Consider the following 26,195-nt stretch of genomic DNA (forward strand, 5'->3'; position numbering starts at 1 on the left):
AACCTATCATAAAGCAGTCTCTTTTTCCACAACAGATGATAAGGTTACTGCTGCCATTGCCTTAACTAGTCCTAACTGCCACATGCTCTTTGGAGATGGTCTTGAGATAATGTTGTTACATCAGAAAGGTGTGGCCTTTGGAGATTTGTGGGTGGGTGTTGGTCATTGTTAGGGACAGGTGGGGAGAACTCAGACTGCTCTGCCAGGTGATTCCTTAGGTTGCCTGTAGTAAATGGCACCAGGTCCCTCAGGTGAACCCAACTTGATGTGTTAAGAGAAGGATCATAACATCAAGTCTTCTTGCTGTTTCCTGTCTCCTCCATTGCTACCAGTGAAAAAACCCATTGATTCCTCTTGTCATAAAGGAGTGGAGGGTATGAAAAATCATGATAGAACTAATATGATATAATGCTGAGCCTTTTACCAGGGCTGAAAACCTTCAAAGATGCAGAGGAATGTTGTATGGATGTTATGAAGAGAATTAAGATCACCCAACCCTCCTTAGCCAGGCCTTTCTGGGAATGCACCCACACCTGTTCTAACTCACGTTGTGCTGGGAAAGGCTTTGCTGGAGATGACAGGTGGCAAAGCAAGCTATAACTTTTCCTCTGTCTTCCTTCCTATTTTACCAACCACTTGCACTTGCATCACCTACTTTTTTCTTCCCCCACCTCACTCCTTCATTTGCTTTTCTATCTGGCTTTCAATAGTTAAAAACAAACCAAAAAAAACCTCACTATTTCACCTCCAGTGCTTGGCTTCCTGTCATCTGCTCATGCACTTGTGTCTTCACACACTCAAGGATTTGTCCATTTGTTCAGCAGATGTTTACTGAGAGCTGCTCTGTCCCAGGCACGGCACTGGGCTCTGGACAGACAGTGGTGCACCACACATATTCAGACCTTTCTGGAATGGGGCTCACATTCAAAAGGGGAAATAAATGGTAAACTAAAATTAGATATTTGGGCAACTCCAACTTTGTGGAAGCTACCCTGGAGAAATGCAGGGCTCTGTGCACATGTGATAGAGAGACTTCACTTGTTTGAGGGGATCAGGGGACAAGCCAAAGCGAAGTTCTATTACAAGTCTTGTCAAAGCAAAAAGAGCCAGCCTGGCAAACACTATGAACCAGGGAGGAGCAGGTAAAGGTAAGAAAAATAATATTCTACAACATGAGAAGGGGAGAAAAGGGTGGAGAGGCTGGGCCTGATCTCACGGTCATGGAAGAGCCCTGTCTGTATTGATGCAAGCCTCCAGTCTCAGTGACCCTGAGTAGACCTATAGCACGGATCATTAATGTTGTGGGAATCAATATCACTGAACAGAATAAATTTAGTTCTGTGGACAAATGTAAACTCCAGTTTATGATATTTATATGCAAGTTACAAATCTATATAAGTAATGTATTCATACAATATGTGACTAGGCAGGGGAAAATGCAAATTTTCTCTTTCCTTATACAATATAATTGGGCGCGGTATGTGCATAATATTTTGAAATTGTAAATGTCTGTCACTTTGTTTTACATATACATAGAATGGAATCCATTATAATGAAGTGACATCTGTCTTTTATTCTGTGACCTGCAGAAAGTCTAATGAACACATGAGCAAACCACGTTTTAAGTCTGTTATATTGTATGCATGTACATGTGTGTACACACATATACACAACATAATTTTTTGTTTAGAGTAGGTTTTATTTCACAGCATAAATGGGTGCAGAGCACAAAGATTTCCCATATACCTCCTGTCCCCACATATGTGTAGGCTCTCTCACTGTCAACATCCTATGCCACAGTGACATATTTGTTATAATTAATGAACCTACACTGCCACATGGTTACCCAATGACCATAGTTTCATAGTGTTTACCCTCGGTGTTGTACATCTTATGGGCATTAAAAATATAAAGTGATATGTTTCTACCATTAGAGTATCAAACAAAATACTTATACTACCCCCAAAACGTCTGTGCTCCACCTAGTCATCCCACCCATCTCCCAAAACCCTTGGTAACCACTAATGTTTTTACTGTCTCCATAGTTTTGCCTTTTCCAGAATGTCATGTGTGGGAATCATACAGTATACAGCCTTCTTTCATTTTGTAATCTGCCATTTTAATTTTAGCCAGAGCCATAAGGCTAAAGTTCACCAGCAACATCAAGGTATAGTCACACAGTTGTCCATGGAAGAAGAATTGGTAGGCCTGTGTCATATGGTTTTCTGGAATATCTACCAAACAAAGCAAAGATTTGGGGTTAATTCTGCATTCATTGAAAGCCAATGCTGGAGTAAGCATAATCTGAGGACATTGCTTCTGAATGTATGAGTTTATGAATGCTGTTTTTACCTGAAGCTGTGCATTTGCTTCACATTACATAAACATGTACACCACTTGAGTTGATGATAACCAATTACATATATTATATTACAGCTGAAGATGGAAAAAGTATTTTGTCTGCCATAGACAAAAGCACTACACATAATGCATGTTCAGGTAATGTAGATTAAGGAAAATACTCAATTTTAATAATTTGATTCAAATTCCATATGAAATAAAACTAATTCATAATTTCTTTCCTGTCCTCTAAAGGACCTATGGATGAATTGTTGGACGTGAAACCTGAGGAAGGTGGTAATATTTATGCATTTCTTTGAAGTTTATAATTTGTTTAGTTTTTCTTTTTTACATGTAATAAAATGTAATATTTATCTTTTAATAGCTAAGCAAAAAAAATTTAGGTGACAGTCTTTACAAATGATTTTTAATATGCCCAAGCATGATTTAGTGTGTCTGGATCTGTCATTGTTACTATATTTAATTTCATACTTTTCAAACTACTAAAGCTAAAAGTTATGCCAAAGGTCACATGTTGCAGTAGAGAAAAAATAGATTTCAGAATTAAATAGATGTAGATTTGGATACTGATTCTACTATAAATGGCCTGTCTGTGCATAGGTAATTTGCTTCATACTTAAATTCTGTCAGCCCCCAAGTTCACCACACCTAAAATCCCTGACTGAATAACCTTCCAAAAGAGAACTCAGAACATGCATTTGGATGAGATGTATATGGTGCTAAGTTATCCCAAGAAATTGAGTCTGTTCAGCTTGATCATAGCTTTTGCTCTCTATCCTACAAGGGTTTCCTTTTAGTAATTTACAATGAGTCCAAAATACCCTGTGATTCTGAGCCAAACATCAGTGCATCCCTTGCCCTGGTGCCTGTCACTCTGCCCTAGTCATACAGGTCTCTGACAGGATAGAAACTGACCAAAGCCATACTGTGGGCCTCAGTTTACCAGAGCAGACAATTCAACTCAGTCTTAGCAGATGTTTTGTCACTGTGACAAATGCCTGAGAGAAACAATTTAATAGAGGAAAGATTTACTTTGGCTCACACTTCCAGAGGTTGCAGTACATGGTCAGCCGGCTCCATCACTTTTAGGCCTGTGGCAGAAACATCATGGAGGAAGGACAAGGTGTGGAGGAAAGCTGTTTACCTTATAGCAGCCAGGAAGCAAACAGGAGTAACAGGAAGAGGCCAGGATTGAAATGTATCCTGCAAAGGCCTTGCCCCAGGTAGTCACTTCCTCCAACCAGGCCTCACCTTCCACAGTTCTACTGCCTCTCAATACTCTACTCAAATTTTGAATCCATCAATGGATTAAACTTTTGATTAGGTCAGAGCCCTCATGATCTAATCAGCTCTGGAGATTTCTGTTTTGCTAATCTCCTAGGCTTTTCTGAATCCAGTCAAACTGACATTCAAGATTACCATTACAACATGGATTTAATTGACAATGTCAAAGGAAGAAAGTCTCTAGAAAAGAGGACATTGATTAAAGTTCTTTCAAAAGTACAAAGTCACTTCAACTCTGACACTAACTCTCCAGGGTTTAAGAATACAAACTTGAGAGCAGAAATCTGCTTTCCTTAATAATGTCTTACTCTAGGCAGCACACTATGCAATATTTCATGAATGTCTGTGCAGTATTTCATCAAAATGACTAGTTATTTGTTGTAAATATTGAGGACATACCAAGTAGTGAAGTTAATGAGCAAGCAGTTAATTCAGATTGTCATACATGGCCTCCATTTTTGTAAAAACCTTTCTTACTTGGTCTAAAAACAGATATTTTGATGAAATAATGATCTTTTATAGATCATTTTTGGAGCAGGGAAATATTTTAATCTTACCAAAGTGATCTAAGGAGAATAATATAATACCTAGAATACTCACCACCCAGTGTCAGCAGCTGTTAATCTTTTAACACATGTATTTATAATCATGCATATGCTTCAGTTTATTTTAATAGATATTCATCCTAATCCTGTCATCTTGTTTATATAACTTGTTCTTTGTTTTTTTACCACCCTATTTAATTTCACTATTTTGATAAATTTAAGTTTTGAATAAATAGTATACTCACACTGGTATAAAAAACCAAAATAATAATAATATTACAAAAAAACTCCCATTCCTGCTCCTATTTCACCTCCCATTCTGACACTGCCATCCCCCAGCATATCCTTCTAGAGTTTCTGTATTCAGGCACAGGCAATAGGAGTCTATATCCTCATGTTTCTTTCCCCCTTCTAAAAAAGAAAAAGTTGTACAACACTAATTAAATCAGAAATACTACTGCCTGAGATATGTGTTTAATTTCATAAACCTCCCCGGTAGCATGTGCCAAAATATATTCTAGTAGAATTGCCATCTTCCCACTTAATTAAAACAACTTTCATACCTCATTGGTTAGAGTTATCACCTTTGTTAGCTTTGTTGAATAGCAAGCAACTTGTGTCCTTTTGGGGGGCACTCAATTTAACTCTGAAGATAAAGATATGGATATGCTCTTCCCTAACATGTGTACTTGTTCTCAGGCAGAAAAACTGATTTACAAATCTCAAGTACAATGTCACATAATTCCTCTTTTCCCTTTATCACTGTAGACCCACAAAGCCCTGGTATAGGCCTAAGCAATGCTTTTCCATTTCTGTGTTGTCAACCCATAGGGTGGCATTAACTTAAATATTAGCATAGCCACTAGTATAAATATATTCTTTCTGTGCACTGAGAACGTTTAGTGACTGACGAGAATATTCATTAATTTGTTGACTTCGAAATGTGTGCCTTTGGAAAACTGCTGCAAGGCCCAAATCCTGAATTAAAGTGTTGATTATAATATGCAAGACATTAAATATTCAAGAAACAAAAAGAGCTTAATCCAGGGATGGCTGACTTTATAGGACTTGGGGGCTATAAGCTCTAGCACCCTGCTGCTTGGGGGCTGGCTCACTCCCAGTGGTAATTCTGTGAGACGGTAATGGCTAAGCTGGGTACAATGTTATCAAAAAGCAGAACACTTAATGACAATAGCAGCCATTCTCAAAGAGCCACTGCCCAGAAAATCATTCAAACCCAGTGACATAATGAAATTTGCTTTTCCTACTAAATGATAATGTAATGGAAAACCAACATTTGAGCTGAGTTTATAAAAATGTTTTAAGTGAAAAGAAGCTTAGTGACATTTAGGAATACTTCAAAGTGACTCTGAAATTGCCTTATGACCATATGTGACAATCTTACCTCAGTTTATGAGAACATATAGAAGTCTTTCTGTCCCTCAAAGTTGAACCAAGAAAAAATAATTAGCATATAATTGAACAAAAAGTCACAGCATAAAGTAGACATGAATTTGATGAATTCAGTTCATGTAAATTGTGTCACTTGGCCTTACCCAAAAGATCCTTTTCTCTAGGAAAAGATTATCTGAGGCAGTTAAAATTTTTTTATTGTCTGTATTACAATAGCATATTTGTCTTCTGTTACTTTCTTAGTCACTACTCATAAATTCTGGCCATGTATCAGAATAATAGCTAATTCAGTAGCTTCAAGAAACCTAGTGAAAACCCTTAGCCCACAGCAATCATACATGTGTTATCTCTCAGTGTCTGGCTTATCCTGAGTCATTTAGAGCTGTCCCCTGCAATCAGCCATATATTCAGACTTGGGATCTGATTGCTTCTTCATACCAGCATAGTAACTACTAAGCTAGTTATCTGTTCTCATAAACTCTTCCTCCTTCCTGCCTCCCTCAGTTCACTTGGGTGTGCTGCTAGCTTTGATCCTTTCTTGAAATAATGGCGTACTTTTTTCTTTTCAGTGCTGGGAATGCAACCCATCTCTTCCACTGCTCTACCACTGAGCCACATCTCCAGCCAATCAATGATGTAGTTTTAATAGCAAATACTGTTCTTAATCACCATGTAGTCAGTAGTGTTCTATGTAGATTTATCCCCTTGAAGATTCTATAAAGACCCCCCAACCCAGGTTTCATGGTTTGTTTGTTTGTTTTTCCTGTAAGATTGGTTATTTGCTAAGATCTAATATTAAAGTAGAGGAGAAGGGGCTGGGAGTCATCAACAGTATTTTTTTTTAGTACCTACTCAGACCTAATCTATTGGATGATTGTTTTGCTTTTTTCAGAGTTGGTAGGGATGTCCTCCCCCGCTCTCGTCTGTTATTGTAATGTTTTTTTTTTTTTTAATTACCAGAAGGGAGTTTTTAGAAGCAGCATTCTTGAATTCCAAACAAGTACAATCTGTTACCAGAGCCTTGTATAATATAGAATATTTTTCTGGTTAGCCATTTTTGTAAGGTGGTTTCCTACCCATCTTCCCCCTGCTCTCTGTTGGGTGATGTGAGGATAGTGTTGGTGTTTGGGGTTTTCATCTGCCTGCAGGCGTGTGGCCTTTAAGATTAGTCATCCCGTGGGGAGTAGAAGACAGGGAGAAACCCAGAGGAGGGAGTCTTCCTGTTTCACACATGGGTGGAGGTAAATTAAGTGACATTTATCTGTTTGTTTTCCTGTGCTCTCATTTTCAGTCTATGTAGTTATATTGCTGTCTTCTATGTTCCTAATTTATGCTGAGGTCATGAAACTGAGAATCATTTCAAAAATACTACCTGAGCAAGCTGTCACCCGTTTCCCACACTTTGCCTGAACTCGAGAGCTTCCTCTGTATAGACCAAGCTCACTGGTTCAGGATCAGTTCTCCTAGGAAATGTTTTCCTAAGGACTTGGGCTTTTTGTTTGTGAGCCTTGGGCTATGTACCATAAGCAGAGTAGATCTGTTGTCTCAGCCATTCTGCTTTGGTGACTGTATAATGCTGGTCTGCTATCAGAGCCTTCTGGCCTTAGAAAGCCTCAACACATCACAAAAGCTTCTGTTTTAGTTTCTGTATGAGATCCTAAATAGGTTCTGTATTAGTTTGTCTATGAAATTCTAAGTAGGTTCTGAAGTAAAAGTGGGGTGCCACAGTGAGAAAATAAACAGTGAGTCAAGGATCCCCAGCCAGACTCAGTAACTAATAAGTTAGATGATATATGCAAATCATCTAACCTGGGTGTCTTTTTCCTCATCTGTAAAATGAGTTGGAAGAGATGGTCTCTAAGATCTCTTTTGGTTGGGGGAAGAGAGGAGTGTGATTCTTCTCAATGGGAGAAGACAGCAAGTTCCCAGGCCAGAAGGCAGGAAGGCATACTTGTTAAGCAATGGCAAGCAAGGAACCTTTGCTGATTTGTGGGCTTCCCAAGGAGGCAGTGCTGCTAGGTGGCTGGAAGGACTGCATTAGAGCTTGCACACTGAGATCCTGAATATCACTCTCCAGAGAGTTACTTTCCATAGTTGTCAGGTGGAGCCATTGAAGATTTTTAAGTAAGGCTGTAACCAACTGAGCAAAGGGACATGGTAGGGGGCAGCCTTGTGGGGGTTGCAGTAATCTCACCAACAGCAAAATTAGAGGGTCTGCCAAATAGAAATTTGTCGTCAGAGTTCAAGTAAGAACTTGGAATCAGAGACAGAGATTTGGGGATGTTCAAGGAGAGATTGGAGCCATGAAAATAGATAAGATCTTTGATAGAAATTATAGGAGAGGGAGTTATGATGGTTTAGGATGAAATCTTAAGAGCAGCCAGAGTAGGAAGAAGTACTGAGAAGGTCTTGTCAAAGACACAGAAGGTCATCCAAAAGAGCTACTACATAGGGGCTCCCAGTAGATAACAGCATTTTCAGAGCAAGGCAGCAGTGCAAAATGCTAGAGAAAAAGTTCTTAGAATCTCACCTGTTACCTGCAAAACAACTACTTCTGTATAGCTTGGGGACAGGAACTCAATTCCAGGTAGATGAAAAAAAAAATGTAGACACAAAGTAGAACACATGGCTGTGGAATGAGGAAGAAACCAGAATAGTAACTTGAAAGAGGGGAGGGAAACAGAGAGCAGTATCAAGTGAAGGTTGATTATTGTTGAGATATTCACACATCTCCTGAGGTCAGAGGAAAGAAGCATTGGAGAATGAAAGAGATGTGGGAGCTGAATAATGGTGAGAACAGAGAAGCTCCCAGATTGAGGGCTAATCTAAGAATGGAAGAGGGAATGCACGAAGAGTCATAGAGTTGGAGGTAGAGAGGTAAGAATGTGAGTGTGTCATGTCTGTTGGCTGTTGTCATTATAGCAACATTTATGGTTGGGTTATTAAATATGAAAGTAAACATGGAGACTTGGGTTCCTACAAGAGCATGAAGAGGGCTCCAAGTAGCATCTATAGGATTGGCACCTGACCAGTCTACAACCTTTGCTCATCCTTTAAGCCAAAAGCAGAATGAGGGAGGCCCACATTACCTCCAGGTGGTAGACAGCTACCACCTGATAGCAGTCTTTGCTTATGTCCATGATAGAAGCTGTGACTCCATTTGTGGTACTCTTATAAACAGCTTCTCTCAAGGAACCTATCATATCTCTCTTTGTGTCTTCATTTTCTGTCAGTGAAGTTGAATTGTTTTCAAAGAAAATGATAGCATGATTCTCAAATGTCTACTGACTAGTTACTTCTCAAGTCTTGACTTGTCTGGTTACAGACCTAAACCTATCCTTTTCTACTGGTAATTAAGTTTTTCTTACAAGTTGTGTATAGTAATTTCAGGCATCTTAATTATCAGTGCAATAATTGGGAGGTTTCTGTGTTTTATGGTTCAAGTCAGTGTTAGTTTCATTGCTTTTAGCTAAGTAATAAGTTCTCTTAGAAGAGCAAATAATCACTGAACAGTCTGCTTTAACTAAGAATAACCAGGAGGCTAAACAATAGACCAAATTCAATGGTAGAACCTAGTATAGGCAGTATACTAGTATACTCTAGACAGTATCACCCTTACATGGGTCCTTTTCTCATTTTTGTGACTAAAATGTTTCCATTTGATAGGATACAGTATTAGTCAGGAATCTTTTGGTTGCAAGGATAAAATCTACCTATCATGAAATAGATTAGGTTTAGAAGTTTAAAATTTGTCCATGTAACTGGGGATACACAGTAGTAGACTGGCTTCAAGCAAGACTGAACCCAGGAGCTTAGACAGTGCTGCCAAGATTCTCTTTCCAACTCACTAGTCTGTTTCCCTTTGTGTGCTAACTTTATTATGACTAGAAGCCTCAAATTTGCATATTTGGATATTGGAATCCCAAAAACAGAAAGACTTTCTTCCATCCAGTTTCCAAATAGCAAATTCAAGGAGGCTCTTGCCCTAAGGTGGTTATTGTGGCCTGAAAAGTGGAGGACTCTGTCCTGCCTCAGCCACATGTCCACCTGGGATAGAGGGTGATGAGGCCTTCCTTCCAAGAAGTGTCTCATTAGGATCAAATGGAAAAAGTCTTCCTCAAAAAGAAAAACTGAAGAAGCAAGGAGAGATACTAGCTTAGCAAAAAGCCTGAAGTCTACCCTAAATATCATAGCACAAAAGCTAAACAGTAAAAATGACAATAGTCTATGGTTATTTTTGGAGGCGTCCAAGGTTATCATGTATTGTTGCTGATGTTTGTGGTGATCTTCTGGGATGGACATCTAGATTCCAGCAGTGATGCTTCTCCTAGGGCTGGACTGTGCAGAGGGCGGATAACATGATTGCAAAAGGAACACACACCACTTCCAAGGCTTACCTAAAGCCATCTGTTCCTCTGGGGTCTGCCCATTGGTTTGAATTACATTCAGTAATCATTTGGTTTCATCAGGCCAGAAAGTTAACCATGAGAAAGGTTTACACATTCCAGTCCCCTCTGAAAACAGGAAAATGTAGAAGTTGGAAAAGTTAGCATATGTTAAAAGGTGGGAGGGGAGAAAGTGACAGAGAGATAAAGAAAGAGACAAAGACAGAGTGAGAGTGAGAGACACAGAGAAAGAGAGATTGAAGGAGAGGATGCATAAACACTTGAATCCAGCACCCACCTGACATAGGAGCAATGGCCACAGCTCCTTGCATGGGCACAGGTGTGCTGCCTGTCCTGCCTCACCAGCCAGACCTTCTGCGCTGTGTGCAGCCTAGGGTGGTTTCTGCTCCACCCAGTTTCTATAGCACTGTCTCAGAAGCCTGTTTGCAATGCCATTTCCCCATCTTCTCACCCACCATACCTACAGGCTATGTCTCTGTGAAAATTTCTTTGATAACACAAACAATAAAGATGCTTAAATTAGACAGTTGCCTGATTAAAGTGATGTTTTGCCACTATTTTAAAACCACAGTGATATAAGTGACTAGACTTCTCCCCTCCCTAATTTATAGCCAGTCTACTCAGCACATCAAAAATCCCCTTAATCTTTAGATCTTTATGTAACATGTGGGTGAAAATAGAACCAGTAAAACTGACACAGAGAAGCTGTATTAAAAAAAAAAAATAAAGCCCTCACCTTCACTTACTTCTTATTGTATAGACAGAGGTATGTATGTATGTATTTTGTGAAAACTTGATAATCTTAATAGGACTATCAGAATTACAATGTAGCTGAGAAAAAAATCTGAATCATGATTTTTTTCTTGAAGAAACTCTTGACTTGCAACAAAAAGTTTTCAGTTTGCAAGTGGCAATTAGATAGACAAAGCCACAATTATTAAAACCATCAGTCCTCAGTTCTCAAAATATGTGGAAAGGTCAATGATAGGGCCTGTTGTAGGATTTTTGGTAGTGATGTCTCCATTCTGATTGTATTTAATGTTCATTATTTTGTCAGTGTTCATACATGAGAATGATTCTTTTCTTTAAAGTCTTCCTTCTGGATAGGCAATAAGTTTTAAAGTATATTCTTTTGGTCTTCCTGATAATACTCTAAGGTGGGCCTCACTACTACTGTAATTTTAGAGATGAGGAAATAGACTCAGTGGGGTGAACCCGAGCTTCTCTTTGAGGTCTGGTGCCTGTTTCTACCCTCCACTCTGTCCCTGGCCTGTGAAGCTTGCCCCCTGGGTCAGCCTTTATTTACCCTCTTTCCCTGTTACTTTCTTGCTACTACCCTCAGGCAACCCAGACCCACCTTCCGTGTGCTTCCACAGCTGTGTTTCAGCCAAGAACCTGTCTTGGCCTTTGCTGAGCCTTCTGACAGGCTCCCTTGGGCCAGGGCGTGGCGAGTTGCTTTTCCCAGCCTGGGTGGCAGGACAGGCTGCCACATGGCCTGTTGGCTGCTTGAGCCTAGTCAATGTGGATTGAGGGTTTGTGTGGGAAGATTTGGGAAGATTTACAAACAAGGAACTAAGATCTCCAACAGGCTTTCAATCCTGGCTTTATTTCAGATGTGAGAAATGTTTTGGTAAATCTGCTTTTAGGAAAACCTCAGACCCTAGAGCCTTTGTTAAAAAAACATTTCAATATAATTCTAATGATGTCCAGAAAGTGAGCTTGCTTTGAAAGAAGGGGCATAAGGGGACATGAAATTTAAACTTTAATTCTGAGATTTGTTAAGAAAAGCTTTAATGGGATAAACTTGTATTTTTATGAACTTTGTCTTACATCCAGCTATCACCCAGTCTGTCCTGGTTCAGCCCCCAGGATATTTATTCCTGATGCTCAGGCCCTCAGAAATCACATTCTATGCTCTGTTGCCTCTGCCAGCTTGCCTGGACCCAGTGGCAGGGACCCCAGAACCTGAAGGTGCTGACAAGGATGACCTGCTATTGTTGAGTGAGATCTTCAACGCTTCTTCTCTAGAAGAGGGCGAGTTCAGCAAAGAGTGGGCTGCAGTGTTTGGAGACAGTCGGCTGAAGGAGCCAGTGCCGTCTGGAGCCCTGGGAGAGCCAGACCCCAAACCCCAGACAGGCTCTGGATTCCTTCCCTCACAGCTTTTAGACCAAAATATGAAAGACTTACAAGCCTCGCTACAAGGTAGGCATGACAGTAATTGAAATTAGGTTTTATGCTTGTTCATTCTTATGGGGTTTTTTGTTTTGTTTTGTTTTGTTTTGTTTTTTGAGGTGATACCTGCATTGAAATCAGGGCTTCATGCTTGCTAGGCAGGCGCTCTACCACTTGAGACACTCTCCCAGCCCTTTTTTGTGTTAGTTAAATTTTTGAGATAAGGTCTCACAAACTATTTGCCAAGGCTGCCTCCGAACCTCCATCTTCCTGATCTCTGCCTCCTGAGTAGTTAGGACTACAGGTGCAATTATTTCATATCCAATGACTTTCAGTTAAAATCCCTAAATCACATCCTAATTTTAAGATACATTGTACAATTTAAGATATATTCCTTTGCTGTGCTCACACAGCCATTTGGAAGGTAGAGATCAGAAAGATTGCAGTTTGAGGCCAGTCCAAGTAAAAAATTAGTGAGACCCATCTCAACAAACAAGCTAGGTGTGGTGAGTTTTGTGCCGTTTATTCACAGCTACACAGGAGGCCACAAGTAGGAATCCGACCTGAGGCTGACCCTGGGCAAAAACCCAAGACCCTATCAGAAAAATAACTAATGCACAAACAGGTTTGGGGGTATGGCTCAAGTGGGAGCATGCCAGCCTAGCAAGCACAAGGCCCTCAGTTCATATCCCAAACCAAAACAAAAACAAAATCAGAAAAACTCTTCCTTCTCATAATTTCCTCCTCACATTAATATTTCTTATTAGGAAAATGTTACAGGTGAGGTTCTCAGTCTTCTTGACTTCTTTTGATTAAAGCTTTTGTGTGACATATATGAAAGGATCAAATTGCCTCCATGGCCATGGCCCTTTTGGCTTGCTACCCCTGCCTGGCTGCCAGCTCGAGTTTCCCCATTTACCCACGAAGCAGAGTTCCCCATATTCCCATAAACATGTCCCCCTTTATGTGCTGATTGACATTTCTCTGGCCCTTTGACTTTTGTCCACCCTTATGTTGTACTTGCTCTCCTTCCCCTCATCTTGACCCTTTTCCCCTTGCCCTGGCATTTCCCCATTTCCCCAGCTCAGCTGCTCCTGTCCTTCCTAAAACATATAGGCAAACAGTGAATCCCTGAGCCACTAGGGTTTCCATACTGACCAACAGTGATCACAACACTGAGAAGGGTTCAAAGTCCACCGAGGCTCAACAGCAGGCCACATGTCCTGCTGGCATGTCCCCACATTCATTTAAAGTACAAAACCAAAAACTCTAGTTGAAATGTAAAGTTTTAGGAAAGAAACTATTTTCTTTTTTCTCAATACTTTGTCCTTCTTTCATGTAATATTTATTGTGAGACAGGAATTACTGTTAAGAAATTCTCAAACTATTTTGTTTTTTCTATGAATTTAGCTATCTCCTTAATAAACAATGTGTTTATCTGGCACTTAAAGCTGAGAAAAAATGGCAGAGCTGGAATGATTAAGTAATTATGGGTTATTATTTCAGGTCTTTGGAGATGAGATCATGGATACAGCAGTTGGTGGGCAAGACAAAAAAAGTCTTCCCTCTTTTTTTTTTTTTTCAAAATTCTTGATTCCTTTAATCTTCCTTCGTGAGACCTATTTTGTTGCCATCTCATGTATTAGCAATAATGGAGTTGAGATTGTAGGGATAAATGAAAACCGAAAGTGCTTTTCCACCCCTGGTTTCACTGTCCCCTTCACTGGAGATCAGATGATGAGAGACTGCCAACTGACTTGAGTTTCACCCCCACCCACCTGTGGTGGAGGTGCTAAGAGTCGTGGGAGAGTCAGGAGGCCAGAGCCCAGGATCCTCAGCCCATCTCTTTGGGGTGCTGGAGACTCCCCGACAGTGCTGCAGAAATGAACCCCACTTGGTCCCCAGTTTTGGAGACACAAGGGCTCTGCTGCAGCAGGGAACAGTGGTGACTGAGTGTCCATTGCTGTGAGAGTAAGAAGGCAGAGCTCCACACCCTCTTCCTAAGCAGGCAAAGTACAAAGAGCTCTGCACAGGGCCTGCATGAGACCCACAACAAGGCAGTGACCATGGGGCTGTGCATGTCAGCCTTGCCCTGCATCCAAGGGAAGGCACCAAACCACACATGGGGCAAAGGAAGGTGATGTTTCAACAATGAGAGAGAAACACGCGGTATGCTATGGAAAGAGGAGGTTCTACAGAGGAAGCCATTTATTTCTCAGGCAAACAAAATCTCACTAGAGGGTGCCATCCAGTAAACTGCTCAATCATTAACGAGTATTCATTAGACCCCTTTGTGTGTCCAGCACTGGGAATGTATCTAAGAACAAAATAGAGCTCTCTACTTGGACTCATATTCTGATGGGGAAGAAATGGTGAACCACAAGCACAATAAGTAAACAAATCACACAGTAGGTTAGATAGTGATCCATGTTAGGGAGAAAAAGAAAAATTATAAGCTGGGGAGAAGGAGTGTTGGGGCATGGCAGGCTATAGAATTAAATAGGGTTCTTGCTAAGGAGATGAGATTCAAGGAAAGACCTGCAGGAATGGAAATTATCCACATGGACACCTGGGCAGGGGGAACAACCTGTCCTAATGCCCTGAGGCGAGTTTGTGCCCAGCATGGTAGAGGTCTGCAAGAAGAACACTGGTTGTGCTTACTGAGTGGGGGATTGAGGATCACAGAGATTATGGAAGATAGACAATGTTGTATGGTAAGCCATGTTCTAGCATAGTGGTCTTGTAGCCATTGGAAAAAATTGGGCCATGTTTTTCACACCAAGTGAAATTGGGAGCCATCACAATATCTTCAGCCAGAAAGTGACATGATTTGGTTTACTATTTAAAAGGATCATCCTGGTTGCCTTAAGTTTCCTGTCATCTGCTGGGGTTCTATCAAGATCAATGGTAAAGGAGTTATTGTATAATTACTGAGTTATTCTATTTCCTTTGCATATGAACAATTACCAATAGAGTCCTCAAATGACAAGAATGAATGTCATACCTAACTGATTGAAAGAAACTGCCCACTCAACTTCTAGGACACCTCCAGATTCCCAGCAGGTGAAGCCCAGGTTCCACCTCATGCTGCTCTGATTCAGGGAACCTTCAAAGTACATGTGGTACAAATAAAGAATGGGCTCCCAGCTTTAGTGTAATCACCGTCCATGCTTCTGTTAGTATTACTCCTACTCCCCAAAAGAGGAAAGAATGAATGTTGGCCCAAGATTTTTTTTACTGCATCCATTATCTAGAAAATCCATCTATCTATACATGAATAATAATGTGTATATAATAGTTTAATAATAACTATTAAACTTTGGCCACATTATATTGAAATTGCTTTCCCTGACCAACCAGATTATCTCAAAAACAAAATTCAATAACCACAGAAATAAGTAGCCAAACTAAGCATGGGAGAGAGAGGCTCATTGGCATACTGACTGAGTGAAACTGGTGGGGAGTTCCTGCAAATGTCTTTCCCTCCTCACTCTGTAGCCAGTGGTCAGGCCCCATCCAACTCTGTGGGTCTTTTCCTTCTCTTCTGCAAAATGAGGTGTTAAGACTCAGCTTCTTACCCATGTGTTAACCCTCACTTCAAAGATGATGAGATTTAAAATCGTGCGATTATGTCCATTTGTAGATGGTAAGATAGCATTAACCAGCACGCAAAATGACACACACTGTGGGCCAAACACTGACCTGTGTGGTTTTTGCCTGTGTCAACTTAGCCACTTAATCACCCTTCCCAGGTGGGTACTATTATCATCTACATTTTATAGTCTGGGAATCTGAGGAACTCAGTGCCTAAGTAATTGGCCGAAGATCACACACCTGGTAAGGACAGCTGGCCTTTGAATCTGACAGTCTGACTCAGGAACCTGTGCTTTTCAACAGTTCTCCCTTTGGCCTCTAGGTACCGGGTCTCTGATAGCGAAAGTAGTTCCAAGTAGGGCCCTTCAGGCCTCTTCTGGGAAGGAGGAACAGGACTTGGCATGATCAACCTGGCTGTGGCATCTTTATCACAGGAACAGGGACACCCATGTAGCCATGAGTATGGGAAAATGGTCTCTCTACATACAACAGTTGAATGGCATTCCAGAATAGAGTATTTGAAATCAGATTGTCCTGGGAAGTCTTTATGGGTAACACTTTGACATACTTGTGTTGAATCTCACCATTGTCCTAGCTCTCCTGAGGGGCTGGAGCTGTCTTAAGGGTCTGGGTCAGGGTTTCAGAGGATAGAAGTAGAGGATTTGGCTACCTCCACAGCTCCTCAGCCCCTCCCACTCTATATTCCTCTTTTCCTCTTCCTGCTCCATCTCTTCAGCCTTTCATCCCTGAGATTTTCTTCCACCTGCCTTCCTCTCTTTGACCTTTCTCCTCATTGGTCCCCCAGCCCTGAGGAGGGGGATGCACTAGAAAGGAAATTTAGTAAGAGAACAGTTAAACTTTCCTCTCCTCCTACTTTAAACTATAGGAGTCCAAAACAGATTAAAACATGTCAGATCGAGTTGTGTTGGAAATTAAAGGAAGAGTTAATTTTAGCCAAAATTTCTAAGAGTTTCTGAAGTTATCAGCATGATAGGCCTGGGGTTTCCTGTGACATGCAGTGATGAAAAAATTGTGCCTTCTGGGGCCTCTTAGTATGAGTAGGAGAGACAGCTTGAGATGACTGCCCAAGCAGAGACTAAGCAATGTTAGAGAGCCTTATAGTCAACATTCTTTTAGATTCTCCCACCAGTATCTAAGGTATAATTTAAAACTAGACTCTGATATTGGAAAGAGTACCAGCTAGCTGGTTAAAATAAATATACCAGGACATCCTTCAATTTAGGATTCTGAAAACTAAAGCTAGGATATTGATTCAGAGTGGGGTTTTTTTGTTTGGGGTTTTTTTTTGTTTTTTGGCAGTACTGGAGTTTGAACTCAAGGCCTCAAACTAGGCAAGTGCTCCACCACTTAAGACACACCCATAGTCCATTTTGCTTTAGTTTGCTTTTAGATAGAGTCTTGTGCTTCTGCCTGGGCCAGCCTCAGACTACAATCCTCCCACCTCTGCCTCCTGAAAAACTGGGATTACAGGTGTGAATCCCATGCTGGGCCTTGTTCCAGATTCTTGAAAACACAGAAGCTTGTGTTCCGTTAGGATATTGCTTGTTTTGCCCAGTTCTCAGATGTTGCTGTCTGGGCGGGTTTCCATTTAATGCTAGTATAATATCAAGTTTGGTGTTATCTCAAACAACCCTTCTCAATCAGAGCTCAACTCTTGCCATTTCTGGATTAAGGTGAATCCAGGCAAGTGACATCTCCAATACTCAGTGGAACAAAGCCAAGGAAAAGACAGTAGGTGTATTACTAGTTTGACTACAGAGCAAGTATTTTCAGCATGAGCCAGTGCGACTGTTAATTCCAACAGAGCACCAGCACTTTCTAAGCCTACTGAGGAGCAGTTGCGAGACAGGTCTTGGAGATCTGCAGGCTTAAATGCCTCTGTTAGTCCATAAAAGGAACCTTGATGACCCTGTTCTCCACCCACATTTTATAGCTGAGGGAATCAAGGAACCCCCAGGAAAGTCTTGCAACTTGCCAAGTTGTTGCAGTTTTTCCACCATTGGAGTAAGGTCTAAACTCCTCAGCTTAGTTTACAAGGTCCTTTTGGACCTCACCCCAGTTTCATGGCTGCCCACACCTCCCACAGCTTTACTTAGCACAACCCAGTGACATTGTTCTGCCAGGAAAACATGTATTCTATCCATACACTGGACTCCAGCCATATAGAGCTTTAGTGTGTCTGGCTCTCCCCACCCACAGGACCTTGGCATATGCTCTTCGTACAGCACACCATCCACCTACACATATATGATGCTCTACCTGGCTGAGTTCTCCTCCTTTGGGGTCTTAGTTTCAATATCATTTCATCCCAAGAGCCTTCCTTGACTTCTCATCACCCCAGCAATCAGTGTTAGATGTTTCTGCCTCCTACTTCTGTTACACTCTGTACTTAATCATCCTTCTCACCTCACCTTATTGGAAAACTGATCTCATTTCTGTCTCTTGCTCTAGGTTGTCATAGGAACAAGGTCCATATTTGTGTTGCTCACCATATTTCCAGAATACAGCTCAGTGCCTGGAAGCCAGGGGATATTTAAAAATACCCACTGGATGGATGGATGAATAGTAGGCAAGAGGGGAGAGAGAACAGCTGATAAGTGACACTAAATTAACAGAAGATTGTGCAACAATGTATCATAGTTGAATTCACCTGCTCCATAATTCTCTTTTATCTGCCTCCCTCCCCCCACCACATTCCTGGAGTAGTTTCAAGAAGTCTCATTTTTCCATTTACATACATGTGCACACAGTATTTGCACCATATTCACCCTACTTATTATAATACCAGTAGGCCAGCTTCTTGTTCAGATTTGACTTTTCCTAATAGAATCTCAATCTCTCTCTCTCTCTCTCCTCTCCCTTCTCTCTCTTTATCTCTCCTTCCTCCTTCCCTCCTCTCATTCACCTAAATCCATACTATGTAATGTGAATTTTTAAAATCCATAAGATAAAAAAAAGATGAGCCTAAGATGTAAACCCCTAAGAATAATGCTCTCAGGAGCCACTCCTGAAGTCAACTGAGTTACACAAAAACTTAAATTTGGCTTAGATTTATTGAGAGCCTGCTCTCTAACCTCTCTATTATCTGGTTATTATCAGGATCCCAATTTAACCACAGAATAGCTTAATGAGGCAGGAATTCTTATCTGCTCCTTGCAGGTATAGAATGGGGCTGTGGGGGAGAATGTGGAAGTCTGGGTGGTACTTGCCACTGAGGCTGGGCTGATCCTACTTTGCCCTTTACTGCCAAGCCCACCCCCAGAATCCCCCAGGCTATGACAAGCAAGCCAGCCTGGGCTTTTGGTCTCTCAGTAGTGAGTCACATTCAAGGCAGAGCACTTCTCTGGCAGTGTGATTTGGCGCTGCTTGCTGCTCTCCCTAGTCAGTGCTCCTTTTGGCTGATTAGTGTTTCCTCCATATATAAGTAAATGGGGCAGACTTGCTCTAATAACATTTTATGTGTGTTTTGTACAAATGGGTAGCACATTTGACATATCAAAGGAAATAAAAGCTAGGATAGTCCTTTTGTTCCCAACACTTGGAGAACCCTCCTGCTCCCACCCACCATGACTACTCTCCTGACAGAATTTCTCTGGACTGGGGAGACATCTTTCTAACCACACCTTCATGTTAAAAACGCCTCAGCCAACTAACACTGACTAGAGAACAGTTGATGGCAATTACTGGAATATTAGCAACACTAAGTTCTCTTTAAATAGCATTTTTTCCTGACAGAAGCTAAGACATTTGAAATCTGGTTTGGCATTCCATCCATAATTACCCTCATTGTACCCTTCCCTAATAATTTCCAGAGTGATATGAGTGAGGCTGAAATTGCAGCTGAGCTTCGTGTTTGGTTTTTTTTTTTTTAAATAGCTGGTGTCACAGCCATATTATTTTATCCCTTCATGCATATAGTCAAACTGTTAGATGTATTCTTAATAACTATTCCCAGGAGAGAATGTGACTCAGCACACTGGTAGTTGTTTCTGCTTCATACCCCTGTGTGTGGCTATAAAAATGTCCCATCACCTCAGTTGCCAAAAAGGCAATGTCCTCAAGCTCTTATTCTTTTGTATCCTCAGCTACGAAAAAGACCCCCAACTCTGTGGATTGTACACCTTGCTTTTATGGTTCATGAGTGTTTACATGAACAACATTTGAAACTTCATAGTTACCAAGGAATTCTGTTAGAAGACATTTGTGGGCTGGTGGTAGATTGCTTGCCTACCATGTGCAAGGCACTGAGTTTGATCCCTAGCATACTCCAAAAAGACATTTCTTCATAAAGAAATATACCATAATCATCCTTTAAATGGTGTACTTGAAAATATGATTTGTACTTCTGGTACCTTAAAAATAGGACTTGCTACACAGACATTTTTAATAATTTTTTCAAGTACATGTGTATTACACAAAGGGAGGCAAGCTCCATTTTGATGTATAGATTGCTTTTGCCTCTTTTGAGAGATATGTTCCATTTCACACACTGAAAAATACGGTGCTTTGATCCTGCTGCTTTTCTAGTGTTCTTGGTAGCCATTTTTGAAAATGAGTGTCATACCTATTTGTGAAATGGGAAGCATTTTCTTGTCAAGTTACCACTATATCAGATAGCACACAGAGATCAGGGAAGGCTTGACTTCTGTTCTCTTCACTTGGCTTTTCCCTGAGTCAGTTCAGGTTTTCTTGGCAGTGTGAGCCTCCATGAACTCAGTTCAAGAGCGCAAGGCAACCTAAGAACTTAAAGCTGCAAGGTTTGCATTCAGCTGCCTGGGAAAGTGGGGTCCTGAAGTAAGCCACTCTGCTTTCTCGGAGGGCCTCTCTCCTTGTCCTGGCTCTGACCTCAAAGAGTTCCTCTGATCCTGATGGAAATGCTGCCTAAGACAGTGCTTCCTAAACTTGCACTTGCATAAAGGATTCTGATTTAGTACATCAACATTGGCCCATGAACTTGTATTTCTACCCAGCTCTTAGGTGATGCACATGCTGATGGTAAGGGAACACTACTTAGGAGAACCACTGCTCTGCAAGATGGAGGCCAGGCTGCAAGGGTTAGTAAAGAGGTAGCACAAGAGGATTTTGAGTGCACTTTGTGTTGAGGGCAGGATTGTAGGGAAAAGGGAGACAGACTGACCCACCCAGCTTCTCCTATGATTGGTATTATTTAGCACATGCTGGAACCACAACCTTTACTTTCCACATTTCATGATATGGTTCTAGAAGGAAATGATTATGGGCCAATTTTCTAGGAATCAGGAAAGTTATGTTATTCATGGATTATACTAAATACTGTTGGTTTTTAAAATTGCTTCATTGAAGTATAGTTTATATGCCATAAAATTTACTCATTGTAAAAGAATACTACAAGGATTTCTCACAAATATATATTGTTCAATTGTCATCACAGCCCAGGGTTAGAATATTTCCAGGATCCCAGAAAGCTCCCTTGACATTACAGCTCTGGATTGTTTATGAATTATGTTAACTGTATGTTCAAGTACCTTTTCAATGACTAGGAATACCTTTTAGAATGCTTTATATTTTTTCATTATTTTGACCAAGTAAATAGATCATAGGCCATTTGTTTCGCTACTCATTAATTAGTCTTCATAAATAAGCTTGTATACCACATGTACAAAGTCAAATACCACTGAGTATTAGGGTGTCTACTGGATACCAGGTACTGCTTTGCCATATTCCATAATACAGGTATTATGGTGGTGCCTACCTGTAATCCCAGCTACTCTGGAGATAGAGGCAGGAGGCTTCTGAGTTTGAGGCCAACCTGGACAACATTAGTGAGACCCAGTCTCAAAAACAAAATACCAACAAAAGAACTGGAGACATGGCTGAAGTGGCAGAGCACCTGCTTAGCTAATGCTTGGCCCTCAGTTCAACCCCCAGTACTACAAAATAATAATAATACTCCAGAAGCACACTTCTCAAAATTTAAAAGAGTATTTTAAATTGTTTATCTGTCATTGTTTAGCTGTCATAGTCTTGAACTTTCATTGTATGCCAGGCAGTCCACTACAGCAGGATATAAAAATGAATAAAACATGAGTCCTGGCTTCATGGGGCTCATGACTCTAGAATTGGACATGACCATCCCTTGTTCCCTCAGATGCATTCTAATATGAGGAACTTGGGGGACGGCTCTTGTCATACCATCCTCTGCCCTCTTGTCAGAGGCCACCACAATTACAAACCATGTATTTGTCCAGCTTGTAGGACAGTGGGACTCTCTTGCTAGATCTAACATCCTCTGGTTTTGAATATTAGGCTGGTCAGAGAGCAAAGTCAGTCCTCCTCCTATTCCATGGCCAACACCAAAGACAAGCAGTGCAAATGACAACAGCTCAACACTGAAAGGTAATAGTGTTTTATCCCCCTGACATGACAGTTGACTTTCTTTTCAGCAATCTAACACTACTTTCTGTATTTCTTTACTAATTTCCATTTAAGCATGTAGGGCTTGAAGCAGAGCTATAGGATAAATTGTTTTTGCACAATCCTAGAAATTACATTCTGACTTTTCCTGGCATATGGCCTTAATTCATAATTCCCTTTATCAAATTGTGTCTAATGAGGATTGAGTCAAGTATCTGTCTTCATGTGAATGGTTGCTCCTCAAGATTGATTAGAAATATCAAGGTAGGAAAGGTTACTGAGGTTTGCTGTCTAAAAAACCATTGAGGAATGGGGAACATGGCTCAAGTGGTAGAGAGCCTGCCTAGCAAGTGTGAGACCCTGAGTTCAAACTCCAGTATTGCCAAAAGTACCATTGCCACCACCACATAAGGCATTTAATCAGTGCTCCTCAGAAAGGGCTGGGCTTCTTAGCTGTCAAAAGAGGTACTTTCAAGCTCACTAAACCCATTCTCTTCGGGGACAGGCCCCCAAAGAGAACATCTGCTGGACAGATGAGCTCATGTATATTGCAGCTCTGTCTCTGTTCCTTTGGTCATCACCCATTTTTTTTGACCACAGGAAGTTAAAGGAAACGACTATTCCATTATCATCAAAGTGTTCCTATGCTGTTCTTTTAAGTGTTGTGCAAATAAGTTGCACTTGGTTTTGCCTCCAGGGGTGGAGGCCTGGGGAATATCTGAATTGCCCCCAAAGTACAATCACCTGGCTTTTCACAGCAGGCCCATGGACACTTTCTGAGGATCTTCTAAAACCTTTGCAGAGGTTAGGAGGAAAGAGAAGTAGCATATTCTCACTGGAGATATCTTTATGATATCTTGTTATTTTCTATCAAGAACAGAGATAAACTAATCCAGCCAGATCAGTCATACCCCATACAATATCCTTGTGTGACATCCAACATGATGACTAAAGAAAGACGTTTTTTAAAGCAATTCTTCCCTCCTCCTACCCCTTGACAAACTATATTGAGTTCTGACAAGTCTCAGCTTATCATATCAAAACAAACCAGGTGTTTTCAAGGGCTAACCACGTGGAATGCAGTTAATGTTATGTGCAGTGTAATCTGCTACCTATTCTTGCTAGCTAGTTATATAGTAATATATCTACAAGTCATTTTGAAGGAAAAAAGGGAAAGGAATCAGAAGTATAAAGTAACCAGTTCACTATCTTAGCATCTCAGTGTCATTTTTTTTTGACAAAATTATTTTTTATTTGCCAACCACATGTGATTTTTTTTTTCATTTTTCTTTTATTATTCATATGTGCATACAAGGATTGGTTCATTTCTCCCCACTGCCCCCACCCCCTCCCTTACCACCCACTCCGCCCCCTCCCTCTCCCCCCCCCCAATACCCAGCAGAAACTAAGGAAGGGTCCAAAGACCCTGTTTTTGTGGTTATAATCATCACTTCTATCCCTTCACTCTAGCCATTTGTCCTAGCAACATTTTGGGGACTTTTCAGCCAGATGATATACACATTCCTAGCTGCTTCCAGGTAGAAGGATATCCCATCAGAGAGACATTTTCTTCATGCTTCTGACACCCCCACCTGTTTTAGGAAAAAAGCACAGGTCCTAAAGAGCCCCAACTTATTTAGAAATCACCTCCATGAGGTGCACTTTTGAAAATGCTCTCTTTGTCTGGAAGATAATTTGGCTGTATAAGCATGATAGTCAGGAAGCTACAACAGGTGTTTCAGTGAAACAATCAAAGGAGGTCTTTGGTGAGGTTGGTAATAAGGGGATTTTGAGCCTGCTGGGAAAAGGGAAAAGATATCATGGGCCTCTTTGATGGGGGAAGGTGAAGGTCAGTTACCCTGACAGCCAGGCCTGGGTGCAACCTCCTCTAGGACTTTGACTTTCAAGGGTGAAAAGAGAGACCCCAAGATCTGCCCTGACCCAGAAGATTTGAAGAATTCCTCTAGCAGACACTGGAAAGCACCTTGCTTCCTAGGTATTTTGTCTGATTTCTGAAATAACTGCTATTTCCTGGTTGTGGCAAAGTGACAGGGTGTGAGTTTTGAGCAACTCTGTGGGCTGTGTCCATTAGCTAAGGTTGGATGCAGGTGGGGGTGAGTTAACACAGAGCTCATTCTTCAGCTTCAGGCCCCAGTTTAGAAATGTCATCCAATCAGCCAACCAGGGAATGAGGAATTCCCTTACTGTTAGAGACAGAGGGTAATGGGATTTGTCCCTTTTCACAATGGTGTTGAACCTGTCTGCACAGCGCATGGCAGAGGTGGGTGCTGGAAAGGTGGATTTGTTGATGTTTCTTCTTCTCTCCCCAGAACCTGCCAAGGCTGCCTCGGACCTGACTGCCTGGTTCAGCCTCTTTGCTGACCTCGACCCCCTGTCAAATCCTGATGCTGTTGGGAAAACTGATAAAGAACATGAATTGCTCAATGCATAAGTCTGCAGCCTTTAGGCGGGAGCTCTTATGGCAGCTCTGCAGCACCTCACCTGAGGCTAGCAGAAGTATAGTGTGATCAGTATGCTGTTTTAATATTTACGTGCCATTTTAATAAAATCAAAGGGTCAAAGACCCTGTTTATATTGGTATGATTACTCTTATTTGGTATAAAGAGTTGGAGTGGGTTTTCTCTGTAGATCTAAACAGTACAGGAGTGTTCGGGAGTGGTTTTCAGGCCAGCACTCTCCTTCCAACAAATCTATCATGGCTACTGTGGTGTCACTGGGCCACTATGAGATCCAAGTCCACATCATAAACTTACTGTGTATTAGGTTTAAGTAATGTGTCCTATAGTTCTCAGAGGCCACGGGAGGCTAACAAAACTTAATGCCTCCTCTTCTCCCTCCTACCTCTGTCCCCCTTAGAGGTGACACTTGTCCCACCAAACCACCTTCTAGTGTGCTCTGAATGAAGATCTGGCCAACCAAAAACACTGTCCCCACAGCACTTGTCTGTTGGCCATGTGTTCTCATGCTGGTGGAGGGGCTGGGCTTTTCTCTGCTACATGAACATTTCTATGGAAAGCAGCCATATTTGCAGATTCTAGTGTCTCCTTCTGCCCTCTTTATGGCTGGAATCCCAAAGCATGTATTTCTGGAGCTTCTTGTGACATTGCTTTTTTTTTTTTAATTAAACAGAAAACATTTGACATGCAAAGTTAAGTCATGGAGTCTGTTGTGGGGACTTAGTGTTGTGCTGTGGGTTTGGGGGCTGAAGGAAGACCGAGGAGAAGGGTAGGTCCCACCTGCTGCCTTGTACCTACTGACTTGACCCTAAACATCCACCAGTTAAGGCAGCTGGGAGGGGTTGTTGCACGAGGCTTTTGTGGAATCAGGTAGGGATGGGAGCAAGAACTTTGCATTTGAGCACATGATAGTCAGATACTTGACCATCATGACAGACCCCAAAGTTGGTACCCCTCCTCTCCTGCTAATGAGGGCCATACACACTCACCGAAGCCCATATACACCCCTTTCAGTGAGCTTGGGGCCCTGCATAGGGGAAGAATCAATAATGAACCAGGAAATAGTTCTTCATGTTCAGCTAGGCCAACAGGTAACTCCTGGGCTCCCGTAGCTTCAAACCCAGCTTTGAAAGGGCTTCCTGGAGCCACCTACAGAAACACGTGGGAGCATCCACCATCATGGAAGAGACTGACTGCAACCATAATCTCCATCCTGTACAAAACACCCTGGAGAGCTAGAGCCAAGCTGTTGAATGTACTGAGGAGCCGGCAGATGACTAGTTCATACTATGCTTGCTTCCCAGCCCAACACAGGATGTTAGGTAGTCTCATTTGTAAGGATCTCATAAAGCAAATTCCTCAGCCTGGTATTTGTGGACTTTGGGGACATTATAATACAGTACCAGCACCCTACCTTGTACCCCTTCTGCACACATAGAAGAACTTGTGGTTCCCCTTAGCCCCCATTTCAGGGCTTGTATGTTTGCTATGTGTCTCACCTGCGCCACCCTCACAACCCCACCTACCCC

The 26,195-nt window shown here is 41.5% G+C and overlaps 1 protein-coding gene across 9 annotated transcripts in view; it reads left to right on the forward strand.

Moving 5' to 3' along the window:
• Positions 1-24,782, forward strand: part of Ica1 (islet cell autoantigen 1) — a 144,279-nt gene extending 119,497 nt beyond the window's left edge. For 7 of the 9 annotated variants that reach the window (XM_074064673.1, XM_074064676.1, XM_074064672.1 and 4 more), the window contains 5 exons: positions 2,437-2,499; positions 2,596-2,634; positions 11,942-12,211; positions 22,082-22,171; positions 24,520-24,782. In XM_074064673.1, the coding sequence (XP_073920774.1) occupies positions 2,437-2,499; positions 2,596-2,634; positions 11,942-12,211; positions 22,082-22,171; positions 24,520-24,641 (584 nt within the window). In that variant the 3' untranslated portion in view covers positions 24,642-24,782. The remainder of the gene's footprint in view (positions 1-2,436; positions 2,500-2,595; positions 2,635-11,941; positions 12,212-22,081; positions 22,172-24,519) is intronic. The other 2 variants (XM_074064679.1, XM_074064680.1) reach the window with 1 other exon arrangement.
• Positions 24,783-26,195: the final 1,413 nt, after the last annotated feature.

Source organism: Castor canadensis, chromosome 2 (assembly GCF_047511655.1).
Source record: "Castor canadensis chromosome 2, mCasCan1.hap1v2, whole genome shotgun sequence".
Lineage (NCBI taxonomy): Eukaryota > Metazoa > Chordata > Mammalia > Rodentia > Castoridae > Castor > Castor canadensis.